Source organism: Eurypyga helias, unplaced genomic scaffold (assembly GCF_000690775.1).
Source record: "Eurypyga helias isolate BGI_N326 unplaced genomic scaffold, ASM69077v1 scaffold3723, whole genome shotgun sequence".
Taxonomy (NCBI): domain Eukaryota; kingdom Metazoa; phylum Chordata; class Aves; order Eurypygiformes; family Eurypygidae; genus Eurypyga; species Eurypyga helias.
The window spans coordinates 22,469-39,353 of record NW_010240377.1 but is presented as its reverse complement, the minus strand read 5'-3'; the positions used below and the strand labels follow the sequence as shown (position 1 = coordinate 39,353).

Below are 16,885 nucleotides of genomic sequence, written 5' to 3'. Positions count from 1 at the left end.
GGCTTGCAATTGAAACTATATAGTTTCTTCTAAGACAATGCTAAGAGTGACAGTTGTATGCAAAATGTGATTTCCCTCCTGGCTTGTTTTAAAGACCTATAAAGTAAAAGTCCTGGTATAAAATTGTCTTGAAGAAAAAAAAAAACCAACATATGATTGCATAAAACTTTCAAAGTACAATGGAAGTCTAAGAGAAATATAATTATTATTGTTGTCTTATCACCTCAAACATGTTGTTGTAAATGTCATTATATCAGATGAGTTTGAAAAGAGGTTTTCCATTTTGCACTTTATTTGACAAGGTGATTCATTGTGTAGAGCAGTTTAACATGTCACTCCTCATGGAAAGAATTAAGTTGTGCTGATGTGCCTATGAACATTCCTCCATCAAAATATGTAATTAAAGAAGGGTTATTCTGAAATACCAACTGGCCTGAAATATGAGTGTTTTCTTTATTGAAAAAAAAATTATCACAGTTAACTCCTTCTAGGTAACCATGTTTATATTACACGTGGCATAAGGAAAGCTGGTTACACTTATCTGCAAAGTCATATTGAAATAATTTCTTATGCTGCAGCAAAATAGCTTGCCAAGTAATTAAAATAATTTCATTCTGACATCACATTTTCATTCTCAACAGGGGAACAAAGAGGAAATAAAAGAAACACAGGCATTTTCTATGGTTTTTTTTATGTACTTTGTGTCTGTCAGTGGCCGATTTTTGATTGCCTGAGAGAAAGGCAGAAATTATCCATCTTGCTTTGGCCATTTTTGCATTGGGTTTGGGAAATTTCCTGTTTTTTCACTGGATAACAGCTTTCATCATGGAGAATGAAGTTTGCTCTCCACTGTCATTAGTTTGAACCAACCTGCTATCTGAGCACAGCTGCCTATTCTATATTTAGACTCCTTTACAATCCCAGTAAGCTATTTGACACAGTAATTTCTTGTAGAAATGATATTCCACGGATTAATTATATATCATGCAGAGGAGTACAGTATCTTCTTCTATCATGTCTAAATTCACCACCAATCCATTTCCATGAGTGACTTGGTATTATGTGGCTGGGAGAAGAAGACAGACAGGTTTGCCTTAATGAAAGCATTCATTATTTTGAATACTATCATGTCTTTAGTGTTACAAAATGTTATCAAATACTTACAGATACATCCTGTAGGCATAACTCAACTTTCCATCTCACACTTTCTTCATTTTTCTCCTCTCCTCTCCTCTCCTCCCCTCCCCTCTCTTCTCCTCTCCTCTCTCTCCTCCATATATTTTTACCACTCACTTCCTCTCCTCTCCCTCTCCTCTCCCACAAGTTTTACTTCTACAATTGGCTAATATGATGACCTTTATATTTCCAAATGTCATTCTACGTATGAGAATCCAATATTTTGGATGGGGGTGTACTTACTGCCTTTCTCTTCCCCCCTTACCTTGGCCATAAGAGTGGTGACTGGTACAGAAATATGTACACACAGATTATAATTTGACTTTACTCACAATTGACAGTAATTATTAAGATCACATCCTTACCCCTCTAAAGAACTCACACATAGACACCCCTCCCCCTCTGAGAAGAAACCTCATCTTCAATGCAATCAAATGTTAATTAACTGACAATGGTACATCTGATTGATATGCTTGGCATACTGAACAGCTGATTCAGAAAAATGAGTGTTCATGAATAACATCACTTCACAGTTTGCAATAAGTCTAGCAATAGAGATAAATCTGTTTCAATACAGTGTATGCTCCTCTCATTCCACAAATATTTTAACCCAAGCTAGTTCCCATCAACCATACTTCAAGCTCTATCTCCTCCTCTGCTTCTCTCTTCTTTTTCAGTCATCAGCCAGGATGACATTCGCAGATCTGAATCCTCCCTCCAGTGTAGCTGGCACGGCTGAAGCATTACATACCTACCAGCCACCTTCTCTTCACTCCAAGCCCCTGTTGTTCTACCTGCCACTTGCTCACCTCTCCAAACGTTATCTGTAAATTGCCTGTTACAAACTTAAGCTGCAGACCTTTCCTTCAGTTGCTGAACTGTGCAAGAAGAAAAGGTAGAAGTGGAGAACTGTTCAGCTCAGAAGACCAGAGGATAACAGATGCAGGAATACGTGAAATGAACAGCAACAGGCTTAGAAAACATATATATTCTCATTTAAGGCAAAATCCCATTACCGAGGAAGCTTTCATTAGCAGTCATATTAATAGTGGAAAATAGAGTTCTATGTGCATGAAAAGCTTTTTGAAGGCTATGTCTCCACAAAATATGGCCAAAAGCATCACTGATCAGCTGGGCTGGCACAGATGCTCAGCAATGAGAGCTGTGGCGTTGTTGATTTTGTGGTTTTGTTTTTCTTTTTTGATTTGTGTCACAATTTTAACCATTGAAAAGACATTTCCATAAAATTTTCAGCCCTTTGAAAAGCCCTACTTTGAGGTAAGTAAAGCAAAAACTATAGAGACATAGATCTGTCTTCAATCAGTATGTTAGGATAAATAATGATCAGTTAATAGAACTATCGTAATCCTACAAAGCTTAAAGTATTCATGATTAAACTACTGGCAGGGGACCACTAGGATATACAGAAACATTGGGGTTTTTGTTTTTCTTTTGTAATTTTTTGTCTGCCATTGTATATTATTTAAAATCTTCTTGCTACAACTTTATTTTCAAGCTTATTAGAGGCAGATGTTTCTCAGCCCAAATTTGGTCCTGTTCCTTATGAAGAAACAACAAAACCCATGTCTTCTAAAGGCAATTCTGGGATGAGACTTTTGATTCAAGACCTACAGAGCAGAAGTTCAGGTACATATGCACAGCAGCCTGTATGAGAAATTGCCATACCACCTTGCCTGAGGGCACATTATTTCCCATAGCATTTATAACTCCTGAAAAAAGGGGTTAGATTGAAGGTAGATGGTTGATACTCAGTATCAGTTCTTCCAGAGTCTGGGGTTTTTTTCATTCTGTAAATTAAGTGCATCAAGAATGGTTTGTGTTATTACACTATTGCTTGAAAACTTGTGAAATAGGTTTCCCTTTCCCTGTCACTCTCATAATGCTACTTTGGAAAATGCTGTAACTGGATTCTTTCTGCCTTTAGAACATCCTCACAGTAATTACAAGAAAGAGAAACATCTTTTAAAAATTACATGCATTTTTAGAAACTATTTTCACTTCCATTTGCAAACCCAGAATGTCACAGAGACATCAGCTCAATATAAGCCATTTACTTGTCTAACTCTTTTTCTCCCTACTGTATAATTTCATTTTAAGTATAATATAACCCTGTACTTCCTTTATTTTTAATTAGTTTAACAATAACTACGATATCCCAGTAATAGTTATATACTAAAATTACTGATTTATACAATTCTATCTTTACTTTTAACTTAGCTTATTTCCCCACTCCACAGAAATAAAGTAATATTACTTGCTATTACATAAGAAATTCCCTTTTTAAAGCACTGAAGCATTTAGAATTCACCCAGTGCACAGACGTGAGTGATGCCAAGTTATTTATGGCCCATTCCTTAAAAGAATTTCTGAAATCAAGGATGAACAGGCATTTACTAAGCAAACAGGTAGTCACATGAAAAATGTAAGCAATCCAGATTGGTAGAAAAGGTATAAGAGACAGGGTGAGTCTGAAAAATTAGAAACACAGCACTGAAGGCAATGGATCAGATGTACTTTGTTGGCCCAAACCTGCCTCAAAGTGATGTTATTATTAGTAATAAGTTTGTAGAAACTTGTCAGTGATGGAGACTGACTTGGCTAAGAGTTTGACATCCCCGTTAATCCTCTCAAGCCAAGTATGAGTATAGTCTGGCCTAAACATTAATAACTCCTTTTCTGTGCACTGCTGCACAGGAACCTTTATGACATTGCTCCTGATGTCTTCGAGCCATTACCTCCCATCAAAAAAACAAAACAAAACAAAACAAAAACAAAACACACAAAGAAAACCCCCCAAAAAACCCAAACCCAAACCAGACAGCAGCCCCTTTACTAGATATATTTTGTCCAAAATATGTTGTTCTGCTCAACACAGGGGGTATTGGAATAAAATTCTAAAATACGTGATGCAGGAGACTGTGTCATTTGTGTATCCCATCATTGTTCTGAAGGAGGAAGGTCAAGATGCCATCTAATTGATAGTGACTCTGTCTGTGAAACAAACAGGAACAATTCCAGTATCTTTGCTCCTGTGCATGTTTGTATGCTTACATGTACACACATATACAGTGAAGAACACAAACAATCACAAGGACATAGGAGTGCCATCTAAATTTCTCTTACTGTAACAAAGGTGCAGAGACACTGTTCCATGAAAACTCTTCAACTTACCTCGGGAAAAACAAAAACCCTTAAGTGAGAAAGACTGGGGACATGGTTTACAAGGCTAGGCATATGTAAAACTACTGTTAGGCCAAAATACCTTTTAAATCATAGTCCTGGTCATGTGTTTTACCACTACTGTTAGTGTGCATTTCCTTTACTTAGAGCTGGAGAGCTCTGTCTCTCCTGGGTAGGAATGTGAAGCAGGCAGGAAAGGAAGATCCAAGTATCAGGGCCATTGCTGTCAAATAGCCTCCTCACACACTGCAGATGTTGTTCAAGCATCAGCCAGGGAGTGTGTGGAATAAATAGCAGCCTGTGGAATTTTAGGTGGTGATAAATGCTGCAGAAAAGTTACAGCCTGTTTCTACACCACAGGAGAATTTCACCAGTTGGGAACAGGATGTATACAGCAATCTATGTATGGGCTGATCTTAGGGGTAATATTGGTACATCAACATTAATTTTACACTATACTTCTTTAGGGAATTAACACTAGAATTTCTTGCAAGTTCTAGGCACAATTTGGCCATAAGCATATGAGTTATCCTAAGACATGAACAAATCCTGTAGAGATCAGAGATTTCCTTTCCTTTAGAAATCAATTTTTATTAACAACAAAGTCCAATATATTCTAAGAAGGAAAATTAAAAAGGGTAAAGCTTCTAAGCAAGCTGTATTCCCTCCTATGCAAGGAATTGTTGATAACGATGGGTCTTGCATCTCATTCATAAAAATGATGACTTTATCTCATGAGACTAAATAATAAACTGGGAATACTAGTTAAATAAAAATATTCAACATCTCTTAGAAGGAAACCACCAAAATTTGAGTTGTGGGCATATATTATTCCAGATATTGTATGATGAATATGTGATTTATTGGTTTGACAAGTACTGCTATTTTCCCTCAGGATAAAAGTGAGTTTGTGGCAAATGGCCTAATAGAATGGTACAAGTAACTGATGGAGTTCTGCAGTCTGTTGGGTGAGGTGACAGATCTGAAAAGCCTCTGACTTATTGGTTTTCCTGTCATCATAGTGTAAGGTATGACTATAGTCAAAGTAAGTTTGAAAAAGTACAACATAAACTAGAAAATGCTAGGGACAAAAAACAATGATTCCAAACTCAATTCTCATATCATGACCATTTTAAAAATAATTTCTGGAATAACTCGTAAATGAACATAACTATTAGTGTAAACGTTTTTCTAAAATTAGCAGTTATATTCTGAGTTACTGTATACATAATTAAAAAAATATTTAAAATATATTAAAGTGATCTTCAGTTATATAGTTATACTTTTTAGGTAATTATACAGTAACTTATTAGATTTGTACATGATACAAGATATGTGAGAGCAGGAAACTTTTCAGATTCAAAAGGCTCTATTAATATTTGCCTCTTCTTATTTATACTTTTCTTTAAGCTAAGAGCTGTTTCTGCTGCCCTAGACACAACATAGCCTACCCAATGTTATGCAGTAGAAGTTTAAATTGAGAGAGAAATAATTTGCTTCTTGCAGTCATAGGAAACTGTTAATAATTTTGAAAACACAAGAATTTTCTTTAATGACCTGATCCTTCAGTGTTGTATGAATATATCAACTGGTCAGTATAGTTCCTCTGAGCTACTAGCTAAGATTGTCAAACTGATGCACATTTTGTAAAAGAAGAAGAATGTTGAAACATTTTGTAAAAAACATTTATATACTTGGAAAAACAATAATTAAAGGTTGTATGAGAGATCATTCCTTGTCTTTTAACTTTCCTGACATGCCTTCCCAATAGTATTTTTAAGCAATGAATGCCATGTTTGCAGAGATAGGTTATAAAGCTCTTTGGCTTGTTTTGGCCACTCAATATAGTTTTAGCACAAGATAAAAACATTTAAAATGTACAATCTAAGTCATTGAAACAGCCAACTGTAAAAGTGTCTATATAAATATATATAAACTTATTCAATATAATTATGCAAATGATCAAAATGTTAGGAATCAGACAACAAACTGTTAATGATAATCAAAGAAAAATGTGCTATAGAAGTGTGCACGATCATTGCCACCACTGCAGTTGGCAGTGTACTAGTTTAAACTACTAAATATTTGTGTCTCCTTGTTTGTCCCAAAAGACCCACAGAATCTTTAATGAAAAGTTCTTTACTTCTGAGCCAGGTAATACAAATCTTCACCAGCTATATATATGCTTCAAAAGCATATTCTTCCATACTTTGATAAAGTATTCTGTTCTTGCAAGAAGGTAAAACAGATCAACAGTTCTGCTTTTTTTCCCCAATAAAGTATGTTTATTATGCCAGTTCTAATTACCATGCAAGCTAATGGTTTTAAGGCTTATATTTTCCACATCACTGGACATCACAAACATGAAAGCACTTTATACTGTCATTATACATCAATGTTTGCACTTGGTTATACATATATACAGAAATTATTCACACATCTCAACCTTGCTATTTCCTCTTTTCAAACTAACATAATTTTACTGTGAAAGCAGCTTTTTAATAAATGGTCTAAGAAATACAGCAAGGCACACATTTTTTAAAAACTTTTTTCTCATTACTACCTCAAGAAGCATAAAAACCCAAAATGTTGTACTTAATTCAGTAGAATGTCAACAGTTACTAATATACAACACCATGTAGTTGTTTCTTGAAGTGTTGCATAGATTAAATTTTAAAATTAAATAAATAAAATGACATTTATTTTAATTGCTTAATTTTAGATGTACTGAATCAGGAGGGCTAATTGCTTTTTCCTGCAATCCAATAAAATTGTTGCTTTAAAAGTAAAATAGTTTCAATAAACTTATGCATTATACACATAATTATTAAATTTAATACATAAAACAAAAGAGTACTAACAGGCACTGTTCTGAAAAGATGAACCAGGCTGATCATGAATTCTGTGGAACTTCAAAACTTAAAGAACAGAACCAGTGATAAGTATTACAGGAGCATCCAGTTTAGGAAAGGGAGTTCATTAGAGGTAGCTTGGGAGAGGAATCCATAAGAAAGCAAATGGCCTTACTACAATACAAAATGATCACTGAAATAGGACTAGCATATGCAGCCTGACCACAGAGCCAACATGAACAAATCACATTTGGAAAGAAAATTTATCTTGGGAGTCAGTGTAATGAAAGGCAGTGATACAATGGAATTGGAGGTCATCCCAGGGTTTACAGGATGAACCTGCACCTGAATTGCAGCCAAGTGTCTAAAAAGAAACAAAAAAGTAATAGAAGGTTACATGAAATTTTATTTGCAAAACAGCAGTTCCAGAACAGTCATTAAATGATCACATGCCAGAGCCTTTAATGCAGAAGCATACAGTAGGCAAACAATGACTTTTAACAGCCTGAGGTACAAGTTAGTGTAAAAAATTGTATTGGTGTAAAAAGCTCATTGATTTTTGTAAAGAATTTGTTTCTAAAGAAACAAGGGAAGTCATCAAATCTGACCTTTTTCCTGGATTCTGTCCTCATCCTTACCTGCGAACTTACCTTCAGCACACTCAAAAGTGCACCGATCAATGAAAACAAAGGAATTTTCAAAAGGCAAGCAACAAATAGATATACCCATCACTTATTTTAATATTTTTGTAAACATATAGAATGAGATTTCAATGGAGAGGAAGAAAGAATTGTCACAGAAGTGGTCCATGAATAAAATTGGCAGTTTCATCACTTTATTTTTAAATTGTAAATAACTATTTAGACACTTCTAGTACTAGCAATGAGGTAAATTTTCATACTATAGAATTATCCAGCTCAGAGTTTAGGGTTAAACTATTCATCAAAGAGCATAGGCTTATGATGAGGATTATGAAGAAATGACAGAATACAGCTCAAAAATTAGTGCAAAGTGCATCTCATTGGCATTTCTTTCCTAGTATGCATTCCAGACATGCATTATGTGCCTTCCAAATTAAGCAGGAATATCTGGATCTACCCAGTTACCTCTCCTTTGATCTTATTTCCTGTAGCTGACACTCCCCGCCCCCCCATTTATAGAAGAAATATACTTATATGAAAACAGTGAAAAGTTCAACAGTTTCATTAGAAATTAATGAAGAACTGATATGAATAAAGGAGAAGATTGTATCAAAAGGTTTCTACAACTCTGGCATGAGTTCTACATATCTATAGTAAGAAAAGTCTCATTGGTGAATGATGTCAGGTTTTTCAAAAATTATGTAACTCAGACAATATGAAAGTATCTGTTTATTCTATTTCATTATTTTAAAGTGAGCTACTGAAAGGAGCTAAAAAGTCAAACTGTTTTAAACTCTATAAAGAAACATTATAGTATCTATCTCCCTATAAAAAACATCTAGGAAAAAAACGGTAAGCAAATGTTTCAATTATTCTTGTATTTCCAGTCTCTAAAAGTAAATTATTACATATTAGCTACTATAAACTTGTATATTATTTTTCTCCTGTAATGAATAATTAACTAATAGTCCTTTGTATTTATGGATAATCTTTTATCTGTGGATCTCAAAACACTTTTCAGTTAATAAATCATGATTCGCAGGTCCCATTGATCATTATTCTCATTATTTTGTTGCTAAAGAAACTGAGGCAAGGAAGGAATAAGCCATACAAAAAAATCTTCTGCTGAGCAGGAAATAACAGTCAGGCCTTCTGAGTACCAGCTCTGGGTTTCTCCAGGCTTTAATATGAGGCAGGATATTCTGGCTAACATTGCAGCACTTTCGGATAAAACCAATTTAATTTTCTTAAGCCCAAGTAATTTTTTTTCCTAAATTAAGTTAAAACTTAAGTTTAAATTACAAATTGTGTAGAAAAGGAAGGAAATAGTTTTTGTGACTTAACATTTACGAACTAGTAGAGACAGAAGTCTAACATATCCTCTAGAAAAGACTTTGGACACATCACATAAAACTCCTTAATGTATTGATCTCTACACATATTGAATATGTGACTAAATATTCCCGTACTATTGGTCAGTCATGGGTCACAATGACAGCAGAAGATTGCATGATCTCATATACAGAAAGATAGTTCTTTCAAGCTGTCCCCTACTTGAGAAATAAAATCAGCATTGCATTATGAGCACCTCTGTTGAATATCTCCGTGTTGGCCCATACAAATGAGTAGTCAGTGCTGACAGAGATATTTTAAAGCCTGCTTATAGAATTGTTATTATTTTCCTACAATGATAATTTTTGGTAGCATACTGCTAAACAATAAAATTGCAACATTTGGTAAAAATACTTTTTTCACTATTAATTTTATTCTCCTGTGCAGCCAAGAAGGCAAATACTAAAACATAAATTCAAACTACATTTGAAAAAATGCCTTTTTCAGCTTTGAATTATCAGTATGCTTTTACAGTACACATAAACTATAGATTATTTTTCTCTGAGTATTGCAGCTACACATGAAATTACACATTTAAATGAGCTTACAGCACAGGTGCTACAGGAAAAATAATGGTGTTTGCCATTTATCTTTCAAATTAAATAATGTGTTTTTAAATAGTAACTTTTTTCATAATACACTTATGGGAACAACATTTATCTGTCACATTTTAAAAGATGTATTAGTAATAAATGTAAATTACCTTTGGAAAATCAGTAATTAGCTTCATCAAAAAATAAACAATCTGCCACCAAAAAGATAATCTTTAGCATAGTTAAGTATAATAACTGTTATTTGAATAAGTTAACAAATTAGGATAGATTGCTTCTGTAATTCATTCCCCATAGCATGAGAGATGAAGTTAAAGCACCAGGCTTGTGAATGGGGGGAGGGAGCTGAGACTTTAGTGAAACCAAATCCAGTAGCTCGTATTTTCATTTTTTCATATGCCAGAGATACATACCTATATGTATCCTAGGGCGTTACTACTTGGAATAATACAGTATGTAATTTCCATGGAAGCAATGCTGTATGTGTCAGTCAAGAACTAGTGTATCTTCCTAAATGTAAAAAGTGGGATGTAGTGTGAAGGACTGTTACGCTAAAAATATTTGACAACCCTTGGGCAGAAATTAATACTATAACATAACCCTATCAAGTTATTTCATACAGACTCTGCACTACATTTTAATGCACTGGGGGGCATTTATTAATATCTCCATCCTCTATGTCCAATCTCAGTACTTGCACCAACTGCATATTGTCATATCCCAGTCTTCTGAAAAACAGAGCTGGATACCATGTAAGTAACTATGAAGATCTGGAGAGTGAAGGAAAGTTTACAGAGTATTTTGAGATTCTCAGAGGAAGAGTACTAATGAATTGAAAAGACATGTTATTATCTTCATCAGTGAAAGAATGAGAACAAGGATAAAATCACACTCACTATAGCAAGTATTCTTCCTCAGATTAATATTATTAACATGAGTGAAAAAATAAAACTAATAAAACAGTAATTTAGGAAAAGTTTATGTTTACATAATTAACACTTATCAACCTCAGACTTCTGTCATCAACTCAATTTCTAAATAGAGGCTTCCATATACATATAATCTTTTAAATGTAATTCTAGAATACGTTGTCTTATCTATGTGTTTAGTAATTCCCAGTTGATTTCCATTGCTTCTCCAGTTGTTTGGATGTGTCTATGTATTAATTAACTTAACTGGCAATCAACAGGTCAGGATAGCTCATGTCAAAGCCATTCAAGAAGCATCCTCTTTGCTATGATGATTCCAAGAAAATGCATTATTCAAATATATACGTGTCAAAAGACATAGTGGCAAGTTGTAGAATATTGCTGTCATAACCTAAAGACATTGCTAGACATACTGATATCTTTGTGAATGTGTGAATGCTGGGTAAACCACCAATATGTGCAAAAGAAGACTCAAGCGTAGTAATATAATATAGCAAAATCAGGAAATGCAGAAGTTAGATACCTAATAGCAACAGAGCAATCTATTTTGTATAAATAGACCCAGATCCTCTGATACAGCTACATAGTTTGCAGTGCAAGAATATTAGTCATTTTCATGCGCTGTGATGAATATCCTTTTCTCCTAGCAACATCATGGAATCATAGACTAACTTAAGTTGAAGGAATCTTGAACGTCATTTGGTCCAACCTCCTGCTCAAAGGAAGGCTATCTTGAAAGGTAGACAGGATTATTCAAGGCCATGTCTACTGAATTTTGAAAATCTCCAAGGATGGAGATTCCAGAACTTCATGGGGAAACCTGGTTCTGTGCTTAGTGCAGTGTCTTACTAGAAATTCCCTTGCTACAGTTTCTGGCAAGCAGCAGCATTTGAAATTGGGAGTGGCACTTGGAGTTACCATGCTGGCTCTGGTCTACTGGAGGAGTGTTTCCAAAGACTAATGGCCTGTTCATACAGCTGTGCTGGCTTTTGGGTTACCAAACTGACCTAAAAGCAGAAGTGCTACACACTAGGATCTGATCCAGAAGTTGTTTTGTAGATCTTTTGTGCAGTTATTGTTAGACATTTATGTGAAGTCAGAAACTTCAGATCTGAAACACTTTCAAACTTTGGAAGAGATCAGAGCCACTTTTTCATCTTATGTTCCACCATCATACTTAAGCTTCAAAATGCTTACCACAAAATAGAACTGAAGCTTTCAGTACTGCTATCAGTTTCCATCTGCTTAGATGTTCAGGTCTTTATTCTACACGACCCTCACATTATACTCTTTAATGGTGTTACAAAGGTTTCTTATTTTGGTAACCTCAGCTTTTGGCCTAACACTGTGTTGTAATGATTTTGTTTTCAATAATGGCTTACTGAACTTAAATCATATTAAACTGACATCAAGATATGACTTCTTATCTCTCTACTTATTTTCCAGTCTGCTTAGCCATTCTTCATTGCTTGTCTGGAAACATTGTAGAACTCCAACTCAACAGTCACACAAAGTTATTGTTAAACCAGAAGTTTATCTTCATCAAGTGCTTTTGTACACCTCATAAGGCCATCTGACTGCAGAGAAAGGGATCAATGAGTAGAGCTGGTTTCTGGTTCCACAGCTCAGTTGAAGAGGGAAGAGGAGACTGATACAGAAATATAAATATTGAAGAATTCCCAGCTTCTGCAAGATAGCAGATTTGTCACAGAAGAGAGCAGTTCCAGTCAGTGGAAAGCCAAAGGGCAAGATACATTAGTATTCACTGCATTTGTTGATCAGTGGCATGTAAATTGGGATTATAGTGTGATCAAAACTAATGATAGAACACTATCAATGATTCCATGCACATAAAACAGTAGCCCTGGATAGATGGTGATTTATCTCCTCTCATTGCACAAAAATGTAAAAAAAGGAAAAAAAAAAAAAGAAAAAAAAAGAAAGAAAGGAAGGGGAAAAAAAAAGAATGAGCAACCTATAGAGTATGGAGTACATACCTGTTCTTAGGATAATGTAAGTGCCTGGAGAGAGTTACATTCTATCTGTGCATATTTATATGTCTTTCCTTATGAAGATTCAGGAGATTTTCTTCACAAGTAAGAGTTTTGCTGTTCTGTTGAAAAACATCCTTTTTCACTGAATGGTCAGGCTTTAACTGAAACTCTATAGCTGAAGCCTCTTCAGAAACAGCAACACATCCTTTGGGCTCTTCAGTTCCACTTGATTTTTCTGTACTACTCTTTCTAGTGCTAAGCTCTGGAGAATTCTTTTCCACACCTTCAGTTTGTCCATCTGAAATCAGCAAGTCATCATCACCATTTTTCAAATTGTTTGATGCGTTTGGTTTGTTAAGATTTGGGATGTTTGTATCATTGTCATCATCACATAAGAAAGATAAATCCCTACCTTCAGATGAAGTTTTAACTTCTTCAAATAATTCTAGAGTCACTTCACATAATGACTCTGGAGATGTTGCAAGAATAGGGCTAGCAATAAGTTGATGCTGCTCAACTCCTGCTTCAGGAGTACCATTGGAAAATCTCTTCCTCAGGACAGGCTTCAAAAAAGTATTCAGTATTTTCTCTCTCATCTGTGAAGTCCAGTTGCACAGGAGTGCTGCTCTTTTCCTCTATGTATTTGATTAATTCTCCACAGTCACTATCATGAGACGAAAGTGAAAGATAGGAATAGAAGTCCCCTTTTCTTAGCTGAATGGGTCTGTGAGAATGCTCTAACACTTTTTCCTTGATCTGTGCTAATGAAGCTGGACCAGATGACTCACATTCAGGTTGTGATTTACTTTTCAAAGCTGTTGATGCCATGTCTATTATCTCCCTCACAAAATTGTGTACTGAGCCATCTTCCACATTTCTTTTATTTAAAGCAGCAGATTCACAGTGACAATACAAATCAGAACCATTGGCTGAGTTGTTGCATTCCACTTCACTGGATTTCAAGGCTGTACAGCAATCAGTAGATTTTTCAGTAATGATTATTCTATATTGTTGATCATTAGGTAAGGTTGATTGTAAAGTTGTATCTTGTATGTCTACACATTTAATTTCTGAGGAAAATTCTAGACAAGGCTTTTTAGCAGGAGAGGAAGTAACAGAGTGACAATCAGGCTGAAGATGACTTTGACATTCTTTTGGAGGGTTTCTGTATCCATCTGATGACAGAACAGTCTCCTTGACACTCATATGTGAATTGTCTGAAGTGTCTGCAAATGCTTCACAGACACAACATTCATTTTCAGCTTCTTTAACATCAAGTGATGCAAGAGTTTTGGGACTTGCTGATGTTCTAACAAGACCTTCCTTTTGACTGCCAAGAGTGTTTTCAACATTGCCATTCTCCATATCATCCACAAGCTGATCCTTCACAACCTGAGAGATATCTTTCATCAGATGACTCTTTGTCCCTTTTTCACGATCACATGATACATTCTTACTATTGCCATTATTTTCTGATGTTTTCTCTACTGAACCATTCAAAAGTGTTTCAATGCTCAATGTATCTGTGGCTTTCGATGTGTCATTGCTAACTTCTTTACTGCGCTGAATTTCATCACTGAGGTTACTTTTTCTCTTCTCCCTTGTCAAAGAAAATTTCGGTCTAATCCAAGTTTGGAGTTCATTTTTTATATAATCAAGTCCTGAAATTAAATTGCATTCTTCATAAATATCTTCATCAGTTGCTATACTGGAGTCATCATCTTCATCTTTGATACCTAGCTCTTCCTCAGTTAAGGTAAGGGTGGAACTTGAAAGCAAATCACTGTCATCTTCATCATCAGTACAAGCAGAAGTGCAGGAGACATTAACAATCATGCTGACATTGACATCACTCTCATCAGCTACTGATCTATTAAGATGTTTTCTAAATGATGCATTTGAATCTGGTATTTTATTTCTGTGCAGTACATTGTCTTCAGAGCAGAGGGAAAGATCTTCACTGCTGCTGAGTTCAGTAAGAGAAGCTGCTGAGTCTTCGTTGACTGAGGATGCAATATCTAGAGACAGCTGTCCCATAAAAGACATTTTTTGAGAGTTACTTTGGAGTGTTATATCAGACATGCTGCGCTTTATCTTTTGATCTAAAGGACTCTGGATATTCTCTAAGCGATTCAAAAGATCTAATGTCCTTTTGCTGAGCTCTCCAACAGAATCACTGCTTGCACTTATGTCTCCTGATCCATGGTGACTAAAAAGATCTTCATTGCTTTTGTGGGAAGTCAGCCAGCTCTCCAAAGAGGTGCTTCGCTGAAGACCATCTGCACTTTTAAAAGTACCTGAGCTGAACAAATCACCTACTACAGACAGGGATTCTAATGAAGAACTATGAGATAAAGTTGGAACCTGTCTTGTATTTTCTGTAACAGTTAATTTTCTTACAGTTTCTGCAGATTTACAGGAATTGAAATCTGATTCTCCAGGGATACTTGCAAGAGTATGGTCATGAATAAACCCATCTGGTTGTGTCTCTCCAGGCTTATGTTCAGATTTACCAGGTATTTTATCAAAACAAAAGTCATGAAACAGACTGCCCTCTGTATGTGCTTTTTCAATTTGCGACTGTTTCATTATCACTGGTAATTTGAATTTGGAGCCTTGAAGATAAGAATAATCATAAAAAGTAAACACATCATGTTTTTCTTGCAATTCATCTAGATAAACAGGGTTACACATGGTAATGCTGTCCAAATCCTCATCATTTTCACTTCCACAACATGCAGAAGGTGCCAACTGGAAATCATCTGAGAGACTAGCATGGTCTTCTTCATCTTGCTTAATTTTTTGTTTTATTACATTGACTATATCATCCACTTGAGTTTCTGCATGCTCAATTTCAGGATTACTCTGAATGCTCTCAACTTCATTTAGCAAAAAGAATTCTGAATTATTTGTAGTTTCCATATCGCATTCACTCACTATCCCACTCTCACTCTCAGAACGCCTGCTTATGTTTCCACTCTGATACATACAGTTACATGGTTTTGCCAATGTGGTCCCCCCTATTAGATCTGGCAGGGATTTGGTAGATGAAAATGATGAGTCTTTACTAAGACTTTTGTTTAAAATGTTAGACTGGGTTACATTGGAGAGTTTGGATGTTTTTTTCAAAAAAGGCATGTGGCTTTTTTCTGATAATTCAATATGATGGAGACTGTAGACATGGTAGATGTGAGGATTTGGAGGGGAAGTAATGCTGGGACAATAGAGAGGACTTCCACAATCACTGGAACTTTTGTCTTCATTCACATTGTTATCAGCACCTTCTCCTGAAGTAGATTTCTGGCTTAGATCATCCTTCTTGAGTTCCTGATCAGGATCATGTAAGTCTTCGTGAATACTGATCAGCTTATTACTTATATCAGTTTCATCCCATTCTAATGCATCTTCACTTGGACCATTTAGATCCATCAAACTGGGATCAATAACGTTCAGAGGCTCCTATAAAATAAAAGTCAAAGATTACAAATATTTACAGCTGTGCTTTAAATATGCTTCCACTCAAAACATGTAAGTAAATTGTGGGAGTAAAGTGCATTTTTCAAACAATGATCACTAACTGGCTTTTAATTTTGTTATGTTTTATGTACCATTAAAATGATCAATTAAAATGATCCCTGTTAAATTTTGCCTGATTTCTTAGTCTTCTTAGGGTTTGGTTTGTTGTTTTGGTTTTTCTTTTTTTGTTTGTTTGTTTGTTTTTTTCTTATTTGATGTCAAAATATAATACAGAAATTTGACTTTTCTTTAATAGAGATTAATTGTTGTTAGTAATTTTATGCGTAACAAATTTTAACCATTCTGCAGAATCACATAGCAGTGTGTTAATAAAAAATATGTGCTTAGCACTATTATGTTGGATATATGAGAATCTATCTTTGCCTGCTTAGATATAAAAGAGTTAAGATATCAAGAATTTATTAAAGGACTTTTGAAATATTTATCACAAACTTCTGTGTTGTCAGCCTTAAAACAACAGATCTAATGCACCAGAAATCACAAGATGATGAATTTTTCCTAGAATTTCTATTTATTCTTTACTTGATAATAACGGCCGTACTAATGACCAGTATGTAAGACTAATGAATGTTAATATCTTCAGCTGTAAGAACAATCAATCAGTCTAATCAA

At 35.0% G+C, this 16,885-nt stretch overlaps 1 protein-coding gene across 1 annotated transcript in view; it reads right to left on the bottom strand.

Moving 5' to 3' along the window:
- Positions 1–7,074: 7,074 nt before the first annotated feature.
- Positions 7,075–16,885, bottom strand: part of LOC104507209 (A-kinase anchor protein 6-like) — a 31,106-nt gene continuing 21,295 nt past the window's right edge. Inside the window, 3 exon segments of the mRNA XM_010148418.1 lie at positions 7,075–7,593; positions 12,740–13,282; positions 13,284–16,195. Of these exon segments, the coding sequence (XP_010146720.1) occupies positions 12,781–13,282; positions 13,284–16,195 (3,414 nt within the window). The 3' untranslated portion in view covers positions 7,075–7,593; positions 12,740–12,780.